The sequence below is a fragment of the Pieris rapae genome, chromosome 22 (genome assembly GCF_905147795.1).
Source record: "Pieris rapae chromosome 22, ilPieRapa1.1, whole genome shotgun sequence".
Classification (NCBI taxonomy): Eukaryota; Metazoa; Arthropoda; class Insecta; order Lepidoptera; family Pieridae; genus Pieris; species Pieris rapae.
In genome coordinates, this window is record NC_059530.1 from 7,447,519 (window position 1) to 7,463,917 (window position 16,399).

Sequence of the window (16,399 nt, forward strand, 5' to 3'; positions counted from 1 at the left end):
ACTTGATTTTAATTACTATCAAAGTTAAAACAACAAATAATACAACACATCTTTTATATTTAATTTTCAAAGGATATTAAATAAGTCAAAAAAGAACAATTATGTGAAATTCATTGAAAAAATCAAGGTAAACTATCTCTTAACATTTTTATAAAAGCTCTTACAACAAAGCTTGATATTAACAGTATATTGAATATTAACAGTTTCATGTCTTTTTTTTCATATTAGTTCTACATCTACAGAAGATAACTCAAGGGTCAAGTAAATGTTTGCTAAATATAACATAAGCAGTGTTCAGAACATTTTTATACAGCTAATAAAAGTTTATTCTAAGTGTAACTTAAATTTCAAAGAATATGTTATGAATACATAAACATCATGGAGAAAACTTTGATCACAAAAGTTGGGTTCACATTTGAGTTAATTTGCCAAATTAAAAATATTTTCTATTGCCTTGCCTTGATAAAAAACTCAATTTTTGCTAAATTATAATTTTTAGTAAATCAAGCGACTCTGGGAAATAGGACTTAGATTCATCAATTAAAAAAGCCTTTTCTAAAAACGACACTAAAGTGTGATCGTAGACATATCTAGTAAGTTAATTATCTGCTGTTTATATGAAACAATACTACATTTTTAATAAATAAAATATTCGTAACTGCCGGCACTGTTATAAAAATGAAATTAAGTTGAAATAGTGTTGCCAGTCACGTGATGGTGCACTCGATGGGCGTGTCGGGCGGCATCCTGTCGGCCAGCAGGGTCGCCACGCTGCGGGCCAGGTACGTCATGGTGCCGTAGCTGCCGCTGGGCGCGCTGTCGTACAGCAGCTGGCACACCCCCGCCGCCCCGCCGCACACCTCCGCCCCTCCCCCCCACTCGGCCTTCGCACAGCACAGAGTGGCGTCGCCGTTGCAACGCATCTGCAATTGTTCCGCTGTTAGCGCCATTCGGTCAATAGAAATAAAACTTCTTACTTTACTACGATTTCGATCTCCTGTTAATGAGTGCTACGACCCACGTTATCTCGGTCTCACCTGATCTTCCAGAAATATCTGATTCGCCTTGTGCACCAAGTGCTCCACCGTGATCGTTCCTCCCAAGTTGTCGATGGTTTTGTATTCTACGATAAGAGTCAGGACCATGAGAGCCTCCACCACCAACTGCCGATACTCGGGCTGAGGGATCGAATTGAGCACCGTCTCGACGGCCAACGCGAACTTCAACTCTCCGGGGGTCATCTCCTGGGTCAAGTTGGGTTGAAGTGTTTTTCCCTGGATCACCAGACCTTGGCACTGGCAAGAAACACCGGTGTCGGTAAAAAGTTCACTTTTGCCATTTAATAAATCACTAGCACGCCCACCATTATTTACATTATAATCATGTACACATATTATATATTTTAAAATACCGTTTATGAAAATGACGGCTCGTAACATTGTAATGTTTATAAGAAACTCTTAAAATTTTATTTCTATTAAATTATCAATTAAATTTATTTAGATTGACTGTTCTTAAACGTATTTATACAATGGCAATAAGATTACTAACTTTTTTATTGCATTTTAGATAATGTGCACAAAATAACATGCAATTTGACTGATTGATGGGTGAAAACATAAAACCTGACTTGTAAAAAGATTAAAGATCTCTTTATTATAACAAAAAGAATGGCGAACATACTTTTTCTAAGACACCCCACACTCTCGGATAGAAATCTCTGGGAACTCGATTGAGAGCTCCGTCCAAGCGCCGACGTCTCAACCACTGCCCTTGGCGGTCCGGCTCCACGGCCGGAGCTGCGATATCCAATTCAATACGTCAGACATTATGTCTTAAAAGAACACGATGTCATTTATTTCATCAGAATATCACAAGATATCATAAGTCGATTTGTCAGTAATGCGTAGAATAGACCGGCTCTTTGATCGGACGTGCGCAGTGGCTGTGTTTAAATATTAAATAAATTCGGACGATAACAGTGACACCAATCTGCGACATACGTTTCCTTCGAATACTTAATTCAACCCCTGAGCAGATAAGCGTTCGTTACGAATCCCCACCGTGCTTTGGATATTTAATCGTCGACAGAAGGTCTGAGAAGATAAATAATGAAAAAACTTAATTTCCCTATTCCTATTTATCTGCTCGCTACACTCACCATCTTCAATGCCTTGAAGAGTTTGTCCGTCGAGTACGATTTGTGACTTCTTGCCGTACCGAGTCGATTTGTTGCTCACAATGGAGAAATTACCACGACCTGTGGAAAGACAAGGCTTGAGTCTACAGAAGAAGATGAGAGTTGAAGACTTGTTGTTTCCAGTTTTATTAGAACATTATTTTCATTGGCATTGGTCACTTTCTTCGTTTGAATGTATACCTACTAAGACAAATAAACGATGACAATAATTGACTCTATTGAGACAGGTCATTAGGAAATTATCAGTTAAGGCATAATTTTATCAGACAAAAATGACTCTGAAGCACAGACAGAGTTTAACTGATATGCTTTATTGTTGATGGTCGTCGCGGTCTGTGCTAATGCAATTTATTGTTTCTTTAATCTATGGGTTAAGCTTCGTCCATATTAATTCAATAGAACGTTACTTTGGAACTTGAACGATTCAACTTAACACGGGACGAAGCCGAGATGTTTGGATTATGGAAAAATCTTGTTAAAAATATTAAATATCTAAATAACCGGGACACAGTTAAGACAAACAGGGAAATGTGCAAACACGGACAACACAAAAAGGGAAAACTCGCCTTCCTTCCTAAACTTTAGCGGAATACCGAACACTGAGTTTGCTGAAAAGAAAATACTTTTATATATTTATTTTTAGTATGCTATTACTATAATATATCTTTAGCGAGAGAGAGTTATGAGAAATAAAATTGATTTATCATTCAAATTGAAGCCGCTAATTCGATATTTCTTTAGAATCAGACATCTTTGGCCCCGAGACATTTGGTCTATATTGGTGCATAATTAATTTAGTTAATCTAATTCACTCTAAAAATAGTTCCCAAACTTACCGCTATTAATCGCAAACTCCTTCCCGCTCAGAATGTGATAGAGAAGATTCTTCATCTCGAACGGCGACAGGTTGAGGAGGTGTTCCGACGCCTCTTCGCCGTCGCAGGAGAGGGTCCGGGATAATTCCGTCGCCATCACCTTAAAGAATTATATCAAATCTAGTTTCGATCGTTTGGTGAGTCTCCAAATGACCGTATCCGAAGTCACACCTGAATGATGAGCCCCACCCTCAGCCGCAACATCTCCAGGAACAGCTGCGGCTCCGTCCGGATGAACATGGCCAAGTACACGAGCAGCTCTTGCGTCAACATGGCCGTGCTCTCGTCGTCGCCGTAAGCCTGGCCACATTGGGAACAAACTGTTAAATACTTTAGTCTCAGGGTCGAGTCGAGCCTTCGTGACATGCATCTCTGGAAAATATTTACTATTCCCTTCGTCATCTGCGCTCGAGAGCGAGCCTACCGATTACCTTTCGATCTCCCCCGGGGCTTCGGCGGAATGACTGCATGAAATGGAATTAATTTCCTTAATAAAAAGTACAAATCGATATTTTGAAGCTCAGAACTCAAATAGACCGAAGCACTCACGCAGTGGATGAGCTGCCGCAGCTCGTTCTCGGGGAGCGGCGCGGTGATGGTGTACTCGTTGTTGGGCGGCATCCCCACCGTTATCTGCTTCTGCCGCACCAGCAGATCCGTGACGGCCTTGGCCAGGTCCTCCACCCGCTTGCCCAACATCCCCGCCGAGTGCCGCACCAGGCCCCACAGCTTTTGCGAACAGGCCTTCTCGTACAAGATCTTCAGGAGGTCCTTCACCGTCACGCTTTTGCCGTTTTCGAGAACCCCTTTCATATAAATACACGTATTCGATCACTCCCGCATACTATGAGGCAAATACACAATCGGCAGAGCTGCGCGTGCGCACTCACCGGTCCCGAAGTCCAGGCCGTGAGTGTCGACCAGGTACTGCAGAATGTCCCCTTGCTCGTCCAAGCTCTCGGTCTCCCGCAGCATGCCGATGAGCTCGTCCGTCTCTTGTTCCGCGTAAACCAAGTTCTGGTTTTCGGAGGCTGTGCGGTTGCGCACCACCACGTTCTTGTTGGTGGCTGAAATGGCAAAGTTCTGGTGTATTCCATATGGTTTAGTGAAAATGGATTCGGTTACGAATAAAGGGAAGAAAATACCTTCGTCTTTTGGTGGCGAAGGAGAATTCTCTTTGGTGATCTCGATGGTGGGAGTCACCGCCAAGCTGGTTGTGGACGTGCCTCTGAAATTTGTCGATTATATACTTCATTTTAATCATTTGCAATTAAAATATCAATTAATTCCATGTTATCACAAATAAAAAAAAAACAGGGCGAATTGGTCGATGTGAAGTTCCAATCATTTTCATTGTCATTTTCTCATCTCAAATACTAAAATAAAAGAAATCTTCACTTGGAAAAGGCTCGCCTCTTGGGGTCCTCCGGTGAGGGGCTGCGACCGAACATGGGGTCCACTTCCAGCCACGAAGGTTTCCGTTCGAGAATTCCTTGTTGCGGGCCGACGTTTTCTCCTTCCATTCCCAAAGTCTCCGCTGAAATAAATAGTATTTCTTTTATAATTTAAAAATGAACAATGTGTGTTATAAGATAACCAGTGGCGTTACAACCGTTTCGGTATTTGTTTAACACACATTGTTTTCCGCAGTGAGACATCCGGCCCGCCCCTGCGCTGTTTGACCGGACCTTAAGGCGAGCCGCTTTCATCACGACGTTTTGCTTCACAACTCGAACGAATGTTAAATGCGCACACAGAAACACTATTGTATGTAGAAATGCCGAGGATCGAACCTACGACCTCAGGGATGGGAGTCGCACGCTGAAGCTGCCAGGGATAACAGTAGCTAACAGTAATCATTTAAACGTTATAATACAAAAATATTGATTCGAATTAAAATAAATCGACTGTAAAACTGTTCGCCTACTCGTCAAAACAACTCGTAAAACAAACAAATATCTACTTACAGTCCACATTAATAGACCTCGTCTTCTTGATGGCACCCCTGACCGACATCCGCCTCCTCAGAGTGCGACCTCGTGGTGCAGTGGGTTTCGACAAGAAGTTGAACTTATTGCTGAAGGACTTCAGAAGGTGTTCCTCCAAGTAGCTCTGTACTTGCGGGTTCAGTTCTGTAAGGTGCGAAGTGACAAATTGTTTAAATTTAACACAAAGGAAAAACCTTAGTGTAAAGGAACATTTTGCCTCAAAGTTATTCCAATTGAATTGATAATTTTACTGAAGTATCTAAAAATTCGGTTTCAGTGGTTCACAGTTAAATAGCTTTCGTGTTGAAGGCTATGTCAGTTTATCCTTTACATATTTATAAAGAATAATGTTTAAGTTCATGATCATAATTAAAAAATGGGGCAAAAGTTTGACATCAAAGAGTAAAAGTATAATAAGTGATATTTACATTCACATATCACTTATACCTGAATGTAATATGTTTACAAGTTTATCACATACTATCAGGATACCCGTCCTCCTGGCTTCCCAGAAAACTCAAATTTGTGATGGCCGAAGTGCTCAAGAAGTCTCCGAGGTTTCCGAGAGTCACTCTCGTACCGTTAATATAACCGGATTTCAACTTCTTCATCGTTGTTATCATGGCCATTGGAATTTTACCATGGTCTGAAATTTTTGTTCAAATTTTTATTAAAGTTATTCGATTATTAGATTATGTTTTAGAAAAAGTTAGCGGAAGTTTTAGTTACAAAGCACAATGTATTCGACCACTCAAAGCTCCGTATAGACCAAGATGTTTGAATAAGGGGCTAGGGCCGAAAGCAACCTTTGCCTTTTAGTTAATTGCAACACATACATGCACATTTTTTTAATTTATGTACCTAGATCGATATTGCTTTTGTTCTTAATACATATCTGCGTGTAGCGAGAGAAGTGAATTAATTTGTAATGCCATCTCAATCCTGATCGTTACACTTAAAGTGACAGTATAAATTAAAATAACATCAACTTATTATAATAAAATACCTAATAAATACTGTGTGGCAAGTAACGTAATTGTCGGCCTTCCCAACATTTGTTTCCAACTCATGCCAAGGAAAGCCACGTTCGCCGTAAACGTGCTGGCGAGCAACGCCGGGTCGCGAGTCATGTAGTACTCCTCGTAGTCAAAGTTCTGGGGCATTTCATGCGGGTGTTATGACAACAAGGGACAGGGGAACACGACATTATATGTATTGTATGTAATCTTTGACAATGACTATTTTTATCCTAAAAGTGCAGTCACCAATAATAGTGGAGCAGTTTCATTATGTTGTTGATATGAATTCAATTGCATTATCAAATATTAGAAATATTATTTAAGTTTATATACGTAAGTAATAGACGAATCGCGTATCATTGATTCGTTATCGTCCTCGCGTGTAACGTTTAATTCATTTGTAAAGGTGAAGCCGATTTTCGTTACTAAGGTAAAACTTCTCCATTATCATTGTCGTAACATACAAAAGTCAGGCGGCAGATGATTATTTCCTAGTTGCACACCTACAATTGTTGTAAAACATGTTCGTGATCCAATGTGTTCATAGTATTTTTTCTAGCGCGGGTAAATGCAACTTAAAGCCTGGTCTGCATGTAACCTCATATAAAAAGCCGACAAAAGTGTTAAGTAGTTCAAACGGGGCACAAAGTAAGCAAACAAAAAAAATTTGGAATAAATACCTAAATTCATTTGATTCAAAGTTAATACAATAAGAGGTCTTCCCAGTAGATTTTGCCACGAGGACTTCAAGAAATAAATTTCTGATTTGAGCATGTCTACCATCAGTTCATAGTCAGACGCTATGTAGAAACGCTTCATATCAGAGAACTAACAAACAAAACAATGTCGCTTATTATTTTAACATTAGAAAACATCTTTTCAAAACTATTTACGCGACTTACCTGAGGTGTGAATGCAAAAATTCTATCGTTTAATGAATAAAGCTTGCTCGTACTTAATATTCCCACGTCCCTCGACTTTCTTCCCGACAAACCTAATTTTTTGTTTCTACCTAAAAACAAAGACATTATTACAACTGTCGTTTTAATGTGTTTCGCATTTACGATAAGTGTGAAAGACATTGAAAAAGTTTAAAGGCAGGCAACCTATCATTGAGTTAAGAAGATGATTCTTAACGTCTTTCTTATAATAAAATACAAAACCTCCTTACCAGCGGCCACATTCTTTCTGCCTTTGAATGCAACATTCCAGTAGACCCGAATCATTCAACTGGCTACGAGGGTTAGAATGACTAAAATATTTAAAAGCAATACCTAGGTAAGTATAAAGATGACTCAGCACTCTGGCCGGCTGAACTTCAATCGGAGCTACTTCATTAATGGTTTGAACATGCAGGTCATACTCCATTAATTTGTCTCTGATCTCATTATCCTCAGCCAATATAACTATTTGCACTACGACATCTGGTTTTTTTTCAGAACATAACCTTCTGTTCAATGGATCTAACTCACCGACAGCAAGAAAACCCTGCAAGTAACGAAAGCAGTTTATATTATACGAGTATATTATTTAAAAGAAAATACGACAAAATCGCCCACTGCGGAAATAACCTAGGTTAATCCGCTCCCCGGGAACTTCACAAATGTCAGGGGGCTCAATTTCCTTACTAGTTAGAGAATGCGAAGCCAGCCTTTGTCTTATTACCGAGACTCGGATATTCTCCTCGGCTTCCGGCTTCGGTACTTCCTACCTTTCTTACCCATGGTACAAATAAGAACATTTATTTGTGGCGCGGGCGGACGTTTTCGTTTCGTATTCTGTTTTGACGTCCGATAAGTCAACCTCGACACCTTTAATGTCCGCTATTTCATAACGCGGAAGCAGTTTTTGACACCACCACTTCCACAGTAGGACCAGCTTCCCGCTGATGTATTTGGAACCAATTCAACTAAGGGTCCTTTAAGAAAAGAGTGTGCCTATACTTGAAAAGCTGACACTTGCGGCTTTGACTGCGTCATTAGAGCCTTCTGGCAATGTGAGTGCCCATAGGCCTTCTGCCCATTATTTAAAAAAAAAACAGAAACTCAAAACAACTATTATGATAAATTTAATATATAAACAACACCAAGGAATATACTCACTTCCTGTAACAGTTTTCCAAGAATATATAACGATTGAGCCCAAATGAAAGGACACCTCCCAAGAGGAATCCTTTCCTGACTGCCAGGCTCACTTTGTTCTAAATGTGCCTTATCTGCCGGCACAGAATACAACTCTGGCACCAGCTTCATGCCTTCATCTTTTCTAATCATAATCATTTCTAACTTTTGCATGTATTCAGAAACATTATTTTTATCGCCTTGGAAGCAATAGTCCATTATTAAATAACAGAAAAACAATGGCCATTCACACTCAATGTTTTCAAACATTCTTAATTCCCAAGGCTCATAGTAAAGTCTATTTGGATCTTCTCTAGGTGTTTTATGGCCATCTCTCAGAAACCTTTTGCAGCCATATTTTCCTTGCAACTTAGTTACAATAGTTTCCCTCGTTTTTGCTATTAAATATGGGTCATCAACAGCAAACGCTGGATAACTTATAATGGAGAGAAGCCCTGAATCTAATTCTTTACTATTAGATTCTCTAGGCAGCATGGATTGCAAGACTGCCTGACATTTTTGAGCTTCATCTGCTAAAACATGAATCACACTTGATGGACCACCTCTAGCTCCAAACAAATCCAACTCATTCATTGCCTCCAATGCTGCTTTAGCCATTCCAATTGAACTAGCATTGAGTTCAGGAAGACCATGATTTGTCTTATCACCTCTTTCCCAAATTCCATAATCAGGCGTACAATAAGCTGATTCAATGTAAAAAACTAAATTTTGAATGAAGGCTACTTCATCAAGTGAAAATACAATTTGCAACCCAGATGCTGTCATTTGAGCTAAGACAAGGAGGTAAAGGGAAATGGCATCTATTTGCAAATGACCCCATTCTGTGTCTGTTACAACTGTACGACCCGTGATTGAAGAATATTTAGCATGAAGAGAATCTAATGGATTTTGAGTACTTTTAAATTTCTCAACTTTTTCTTTTTGTTGCATCATAGCCATAAGAAGTCCTAAAAATAAAATATATATTAGAAAATAATGTCATAATAATAACTTAGCAATAATTTTAAAAAAGGATGATTTGTTTTGTGCTTGCCTCTCATAAGCTTTACGCAGCTTTGTTCCAATTCATAAGTTTTGGCCCGATCTTCATCTTGATCTGCTATTTTCTTGAAGGCCATAGAAAGACCCCATACTGCTAAAATGCAATACAAATTGTCTCTTATCCAAGCGTGATCGTTATGAGGGCTAGCTGGAAACAAGCCCGTCACAGGCTGCTGGTGATCAAGAATTAACTTATGTACAATTCTCTGATAGTAATCTAAACGTACACCAGAATTACTTCGAGTGCGCATGGTAAAAAATTAATGATAGACTACTGAATTTAAATCTCTACTTCATGATTTAACATCTCACAACGTTCCTATAATAAAATATAATTCATAATGAAAATCTCAAGAATGATGAAACGCAAAACCGTAATAATATTTTTATTATTAGATATGTCATTTGAAAGTCATATCTGTCAAGGTTTACTTCATAGTTCATACATTAATATCAATAAGCGTCATATGCCAATTCCTATAAAGTAGCTGCCAGTGTGCCAAGTATTGAGTTATGACTTATCAGCTCTGACGTCTGACTGCTGACAACGTCGAGCCTTGGTATTGTTGACACGTCCTTTAACTTACATATTTAACATTACCGTCAAAATCAAATGTCAATTGTTGTGATGTAGTAGGTAAACAGCAAATTTTTTATTTTTACAATAATTATTTTCTTTTGTAGCTTTTTCTGTTAATTTTAATCAGTTTTTAATTTTTTTATTGTGTAGTGATAGTACTTTTTGTTTTATAAAAGCCAAAGATAAAGATGACTCTTATTGGAATATTTTCTGGCGTATTTTTGTTTCTGCCCTTTTCAAACATTGTGTACTCCGAAAAAATTGTAACTACTTCAAAAGATATTAAATTACTTCCCACCTTACCACAGCAATTGAACAAAACATTATTAATTGCGAGTGAGGGTGGCCCTCTAACAAACACAACAGTGACATTACCAAAAGAAAATAACTCTATGGTAATAAATTTAGATACAGATCTAGTGAAAAATAAAACCAATTCGGTAGTTCCACGAAAAGGTGTAAAATACCACCTAACAAGTAATGAACAAGATTCACTTTCTAGTGGTGATATGATCACGCTAGATGAAAGTTCCAATTTAACAAATACTCTTAAACCTATTTCAAACAATAGTGGGTTGCAAATAGAAGAAAAGAATAATAAAAGTATAGTACATAAGCCAACTGTACTTTCATCACAAATTTTGGACAAGTTGAGTGAAAACCTTGAATTCCAACCAGATGCCAAAGTAAAAAAGATGCATGATAATAGTCACCCTGATCTTGTTATGCCTATTGTAATAACTATATTAGTTGTACCAATGTTTGCTGTTGTTGGATACATGGCTCTAAAAAGAGGTCAAGAAGCCTGGAAAAACCGACATTATAAAAGAATGGATTTTCTATTGGATGGAATGTACAATGATTAATATCTAAGGATCCATCCATTTTTTTTATTTATGTTAAAATGAAATTGATTGTGATTTTAGTGATTATTTTGGGGAGTGACCTACTCTACAAGTTGTGTTACTATTATAGTTAATAATAATGAATGTCTCTGTGTAATATGATATTGCATTTTGTGACTAATGAAAAAAATTATACAGATTTAAGGTATAAGCAATAAATGGTGCTGTATTTGTAAAATATATTGTGATAAAAGAATTTTTATGATGTCTGTGTTCAGATTTCTGTTGAACATTGACCAACTGCTGACATGGCTCTTATACATACACCAGCAGCAATAAATTAAAATACACATTTTACAGTCCACTGGCAGCCTGTTTATATTGTACACATATTTTGTTTGTCTTCCAATATATTTGTATTCATAACTTTACTAAGGATTATGTAATATACTAATATTAATTTTTTAAATTAATTAATTTAAAAAATTGCTTTATTTTATAGATCATGTTATTTTATTTTTTTTAACTTATAAACCAATTTATAACACAACCACTAAGCCACTAGCTATATTATACATATAAAGAAGTATATTTGAAATTATAAATTGAATCCTAATCATTTTATCACCAAATTGCAAATACTATATTGCTATTAGTAGAAACTGAAGAAATATAATTAGAGTTTAGATTTTGTCATATTTAAATAGATACAGGTGTTTGAGGTTTCTTGTAAAGAAATATTTTTCATATATCTCATTGATTTTGATAACTGACATTCAGGTTGCAGGTAAAAAATATATATAAAATATTCTCGCCTGTCGCTCAAGCTGTAGCGAATTTGTTTTTTTTTTAAATTATGGTTCCGAGTAAAAAGTTAGTTAATTTTGTGTTATTACTTTTTAATTGATATAATATTTCAAGCAGCGTGTATTTCAGAAAATGTGAAACGAAACGCAAACTGACACTTATTTTGATAGCAATTACAATTTACACTGACAGATTCATGACGTTACTTTCAAGTTACCGTAAGCAACCTACGTGAATAAGTTTCTGCTTTTATTTGAATTTTATTGAAAGGAAATTGCATAGTAAAATCTGAAGTTCCTAGCAATACAGGAACGTCTTTCGAAAGTATTGTAGCGTATCGTTGATACGCACTAAAAATGAACACACTATATGGTGTAGTATTTTCTATACGATTTTGATGTATGTGGCATCATAAATACAGGACACTCAGAAGAGACTTTTAAGACGAGTGAGCATGTATTTTTTCCTATGAACTTTTCTATAAGAATATAAATTAATTACCGTTGTTTGTGAATAAATATATCAATTTAACAAAGATAAAAATGGGTTGTGATTTATAAAAATATAGAACATTCCATAAATGGTGACCCCGACGTGATATTTTTTCTAGATGTGATTTTTTTTTTTCGGAAGTGAATTTTCCGACGTGATGAACAACGAAGAGCTCTTATCCCAAGTGGAAGCTTTAAAACTACAAGTTTCGAACCTAACACAGCCTTCAACAATAGGGGCTGTTAAAGTCAAGCTAAGAAAAGCTAAGTAGACAAATGATAGTATGTAACAATAAAATAAAAGGTACTTAAAAAATTACACAACAAAAATTTTACATTACAAAGTCGCTCCAGGTAGCTCTAAATACGAAGCGTCGTTTGTTGCCATGTCGCGATGCTGGTGTTGATTGTACTTTAGCCATTTTCCGTCGAAGAGGTACAACGAAATCAGCCTGGTTTTCCATTGCGAAAGTTGGCTGTTCATCTGGGACAAGGAGTTGTCCTGGTAGACGTAATGTCATTTCTGCAACTGAGCAGTTCAGGATTTCCTTAAGGGCTGACCGCATACACAGCAACGCTCTAGTCCACGTGTCATCGTGGCAAGTTAGGGCGGCTTTTAGTTGCCGGTGAACTCGCTCAGTCATGCCGTTTGCGCAGGGATTATAAGAAGTGGTTCTTTTACGCCTTGTGGCAAACCTTAACATCAGACGATAGAAGTGATCCGAGTCGAACTGCGTGCCCTGGTCGGTTGTCAAAACTAGGACACCGAAGCGTGGAATCCATTCACGGGTGAACGTTTCAGCTACTTCCTCAGCGGTGATAAAATGCATAGGCCAAGCTTCAGCCTACCTGGTCACTATCTATAGCTGTGAGGAGGTAAAGGTAACCGTTACTGAAAGGTGGAGGTCCAACGATGTCAATGTGTACATGCAAAAATCGACCAGATGGCAATTTAAATTCTCCTGTTGGCGCCGAAACGTGTCGCGTAATTTCAAGTTGTGAAACTAGTCAAAAACAGCGCGGCGAACAGGAGGTGTTAAATAGGGACGCGTTTTTTCAGTTGATATGTCACAAATAATAGAGATATGTGTTGCAGGAATATTAACCTTAGAAAGTTGAAACTAAGATGGTAGAGAGCTCTGGATCAGACTCTTTGGACTTTAAAAGAGTTTCTTAATCTTTTTCAATCGATATTGTCTCTATGCGTGACATCGCGTCAACAACTACATCTTCTTTTCCATTTACGTGTCTGATCTCAGTAGTGAATTGAGAAATAAATGAAAGCTGATTGAGTTGTACCGGGGTAAGTTTTTCTTGGCGCTGGCAAAAATGCATAAATCAACGGCTTATGGTCCGTATAAATAGTGGCAGATTATGCTTCGAGAATGTCGAAAATGTTGGATCGCTTCATTCTGTGAACAGTCCTCCTTGCTGCCAAATATGCACTTCGACGAATTAACGACGATGCGAAATTCTGAAAATCTTCGGAACAATGAGCGAAGGTGCTCAGCATGCTCCTCAGGAATTTTGGAAAAGACACCAGCATCATCCTGTTTGTCGGGGTCACCATTTATGGGTGTTTTATATTTTTATAAATCACAACCCATTTTTATCTTTGTTAAATTGATATATTTCTTCACAAACAACGGTAATTAATTTATATTCTTATAGAAAAGTTCATAGGAAAAAATACATGCTCACTCGTCTTAAAAGTCGCTTCTGAGTGACGTCTGTTTTCTTCTTTTCTAAGTGTCCTGTATTTATGATGCCACATACATTAAAATCGTATAGAAAATACTACACCATATAGTATGTACATTTTTAGTGCGTATCAACGATACGCTACAGTATTAAAATATTGTTATACGTGGGGAACACTGAAAATGTCTAGTTAGAACTGTTCTAAACACTTTCAGATTTATCCACGTATTTACTACAATATGTTATCTGTTACATTAATATTTATCTAAATTTTTTACTACGTCAAGAACGTCGATCTATACCTCGACCTGGTACTCCCTACTATAACCCAATGGATGAAGATGACATCCACACAACACTTCGACAAAACCAAACACCATGCCAACCCGTTATTTCGTAAAACCATTTTCAAAATCAATTATCCCTTCCCAAATAGGCGGGGGCCGGGGTTCTATACTACCGCTACGTACTTTGATCACTCCACTCTCCAGTGAGCTTCCGTCCTGCTCTTCAGGCGATTGACTACTAAATAAATTTACTCCTGAAAACATCTATACATCTAGATTCCCCCTAAATTTGAGGGCAAAACCCCAAAATTGGTATCACTAGACTGGTACTCCATTTTTAACCGACTTAAATAAAATGAAGGAGAAGATAGAGGTAGATAGAATGCGTAAACTGCTCGTGATAGAAATAGTATAACATTACAAAACCATTAAACTTTTTTTATGGCTTTTAATTGTGCCATCTGGGCACAAGGTACTTCGCCAGTCTCTATCTAACATATAAATATGTTGAGTTTTTCATGTTTTAACATAATTTGCTTGCTTTCAAACACAGAGTTGACAAATTACACATGTTCTGAAACCAATTAAGTGAGGGCCAGCGGTGAATCACAAAATACTACTTAAATTAAATTTCTACAATAATTAATAACTTAACTAAATATGACAATTAAGTCGGCCCTATACTAGGTGCACGACAATAAAGTGAATAATTATCAGCTATATCATACTTAACACTAGGTACTTGAGATTTGACCGGTCCGATGTTAGGTATGCGTAATGCGATCAAAGCTATGAGGTCTATGTTGTCCATCTCTTTTTATTACTTGTCAGTATTGTACAAATGTTTAAACTATAACTATACTATACAGGGTTAAGGTTTACAATTCAATACCTCGATTTTGAGGTCGGGGGAGGGTATACTTATCACCCCCAACCAATTTCAAGTACTAGAAACAGTTATAACAGTACAAAAATAATAATAAACCAAAACATACATATATAATACCTAACATTAACTGGGCCCATCGTCCTCAAAGTCATCCACATAAGCCGGTCGTTTACCAAGCAAAATTCACCAAGTTTAAAAAAAGACAAATAAAAGCACGCACATTGACGAGAAAACAACAGAAATGTAAAAAGTAACGGCTTTTTAACGAATAATCTGCACTGTAACACTAACACACTGTTCTGGCGGATTGTTTACAAATTTCTAATATTGCACAAAACATCGAAAAAAAAAATTAATTAGCTTAAATTACAACTCAAGCAGCATAAATTACTCCAAATCTCACAGAGGTTTTCGAATCAAGGTCCCCCGAGACTCCTACATACTCAGTATAATCAAATTCAAGGTATTGAATATAAGATCCAACCCCTATACAGGGTGTCCCAAAAGTCGACGTCAAGTCGAAATTTTCTGATAGGTAATGCCACACCAGTTATCAGAAAAATGAAAAAAAAATAAGTCATGTATTTTTGAAGTTATGGAAATTTTACTTTTATTCCAGAAAATGTAGACCATGTATGTGACAGTTTTTTGATTCCTGTTGTTACAAATATTTACTATTTGCCAATTTTTTTTTCTCTTACGTCATCCCGAATAGTGCTTTATGTAACCTATTGCGATGAATTCTCTCTATTCGATTCTCGGTGTATAATAATAAACGCCTGCTTTGTTACAACAATAACTAAGTATATTTCCAACACTTCTTATCCTTAAACAACCACACATCTTACAATTTAACGTCCGTCTTGGTCAAGCGGATCGGTCCGACTGACCCCCGCTTCTTTTTGATCGTCTAAAGACGACTCGTCATTTTGTTCGTGAATGTTGGTATCGAGTCAATCGACTTACTTACATCGAGTAAAACATATTTAACAAATACAATAATCAAATAATCTATACTCTAAATTATAAATAATAATTTTAAGCATAATAAAATTGTAAAATAATAATAAGTTATCATAAATTCATTACATTCGGCCGTCCGACTACGTGCGATCTCCTGACGCACGGTATATAATCATGGGAAGGTTTTATAAATTCAAATAACTTACACTAACAAAATATTTTAGTTTCATGTGAACTAATTGAAACCTATCTATACATTTGGTTTTTATCATAAATTCATTACATTTACATCATTATTACAATCATTACATTCGGCTATTATTTGGATTCAGATTGATTGTGTGATAGTTTATTTGTCACTTTTGTTACTTTCGCTATCAGACGTACTACTGCTGCTAGCTACTGCATCTAAATTATCATTATGTTCGGACACATTTATATTGATCCACGGGCAAATCCTGTCTACCGCAACCACACTATCGAATTTATTTTTGCGTTTACTAAAGCCAGGTATTTCGACAATTTTATACCTATCATTGCCCAAAACTTTTGCTATTTTGAAGGGGCTTTAT

The 16,399-nt window shown here is 37.0% G+C and overlaps 2 protein-coding genes across 7 annotated transcripts; one reads left to right on the top strand and one right to left on the bottom strand.

The window, feature by feature from the left end:
- Positions 1-37: 37 nt before the first annotated feature.
- On the bottom strand, positions 38-9,659 carry LOC110992879 (probable phosphorylase b kinase regulatory subunit alpha). Of its 6 annotated transcripts, none has more exons than XM_045633269.1 (19): positions 9,257-9,659; positions 8,185-9,170; positions 7,357-7,570; positions 6,985-7,094; positions 6,763-6,910; positions 5,545-5,709; positions 5,043-5,207; positions 4,489-4,612; positions 4,221-4,303; positions 3,966-4,142; positions 3,625-3,881; positions 3,507-3,539; positions 3,247-3,375; positions 3,037-3,175; positions 2,767-2,808; positions 2,162-2,260; positions 1,684-1,799; positions 1,038-1,295; positions 38-923 (listed from the first exon to the last, which is right to left on the bottom strand). In XM_045633269.1, the coding sequence occupies exons 1-19, from the start codon at positions 9,513-9,515 to the stop codon at positions 708-710; spliced, it is 3,720 nt and encodes a 1,239-aa protein (XP_045489225.1). In that variant the 5' UTR covers positions 9,516-9,659; the 3' UTR covers positions 38-707. The 6 variants fall into 6 exon arrangements, with proteins under 6 accessions (XP_045489225.1, XP_045489223.1, XP_045489224.1 ...); XM_045633267.1 differs by lacking the exon at positions 6,763-6,910 and adding an exon at positions 6,070-6,217 and having other exon boundaries at positions 4,474-4,612; positions 9,257-9,658; XM_045633268.1 differs by having other exon boundaries at positions 4,474-4,612; positions 9,257-9,658.
- A 213-nt stretch (positions 9,660-9,872) lies between these two features.
- On the top strand, positions 9,873-11,133 carry LOC110992878. The gene has a single exon (XM_022258857.2). It carries the CDS (start codon positions 10,033-10,035, stop codon positions 10,708-10,710), a length of 678 nt encoding a protein of 225 aa, XP_022114549.2. The 5' UTR covers positions 9,873-10,032; the 3' UTR covers positions 10,711-11,133.
- Positions 11,134-16,399: the final 5,266 nt, after the last annotated feature.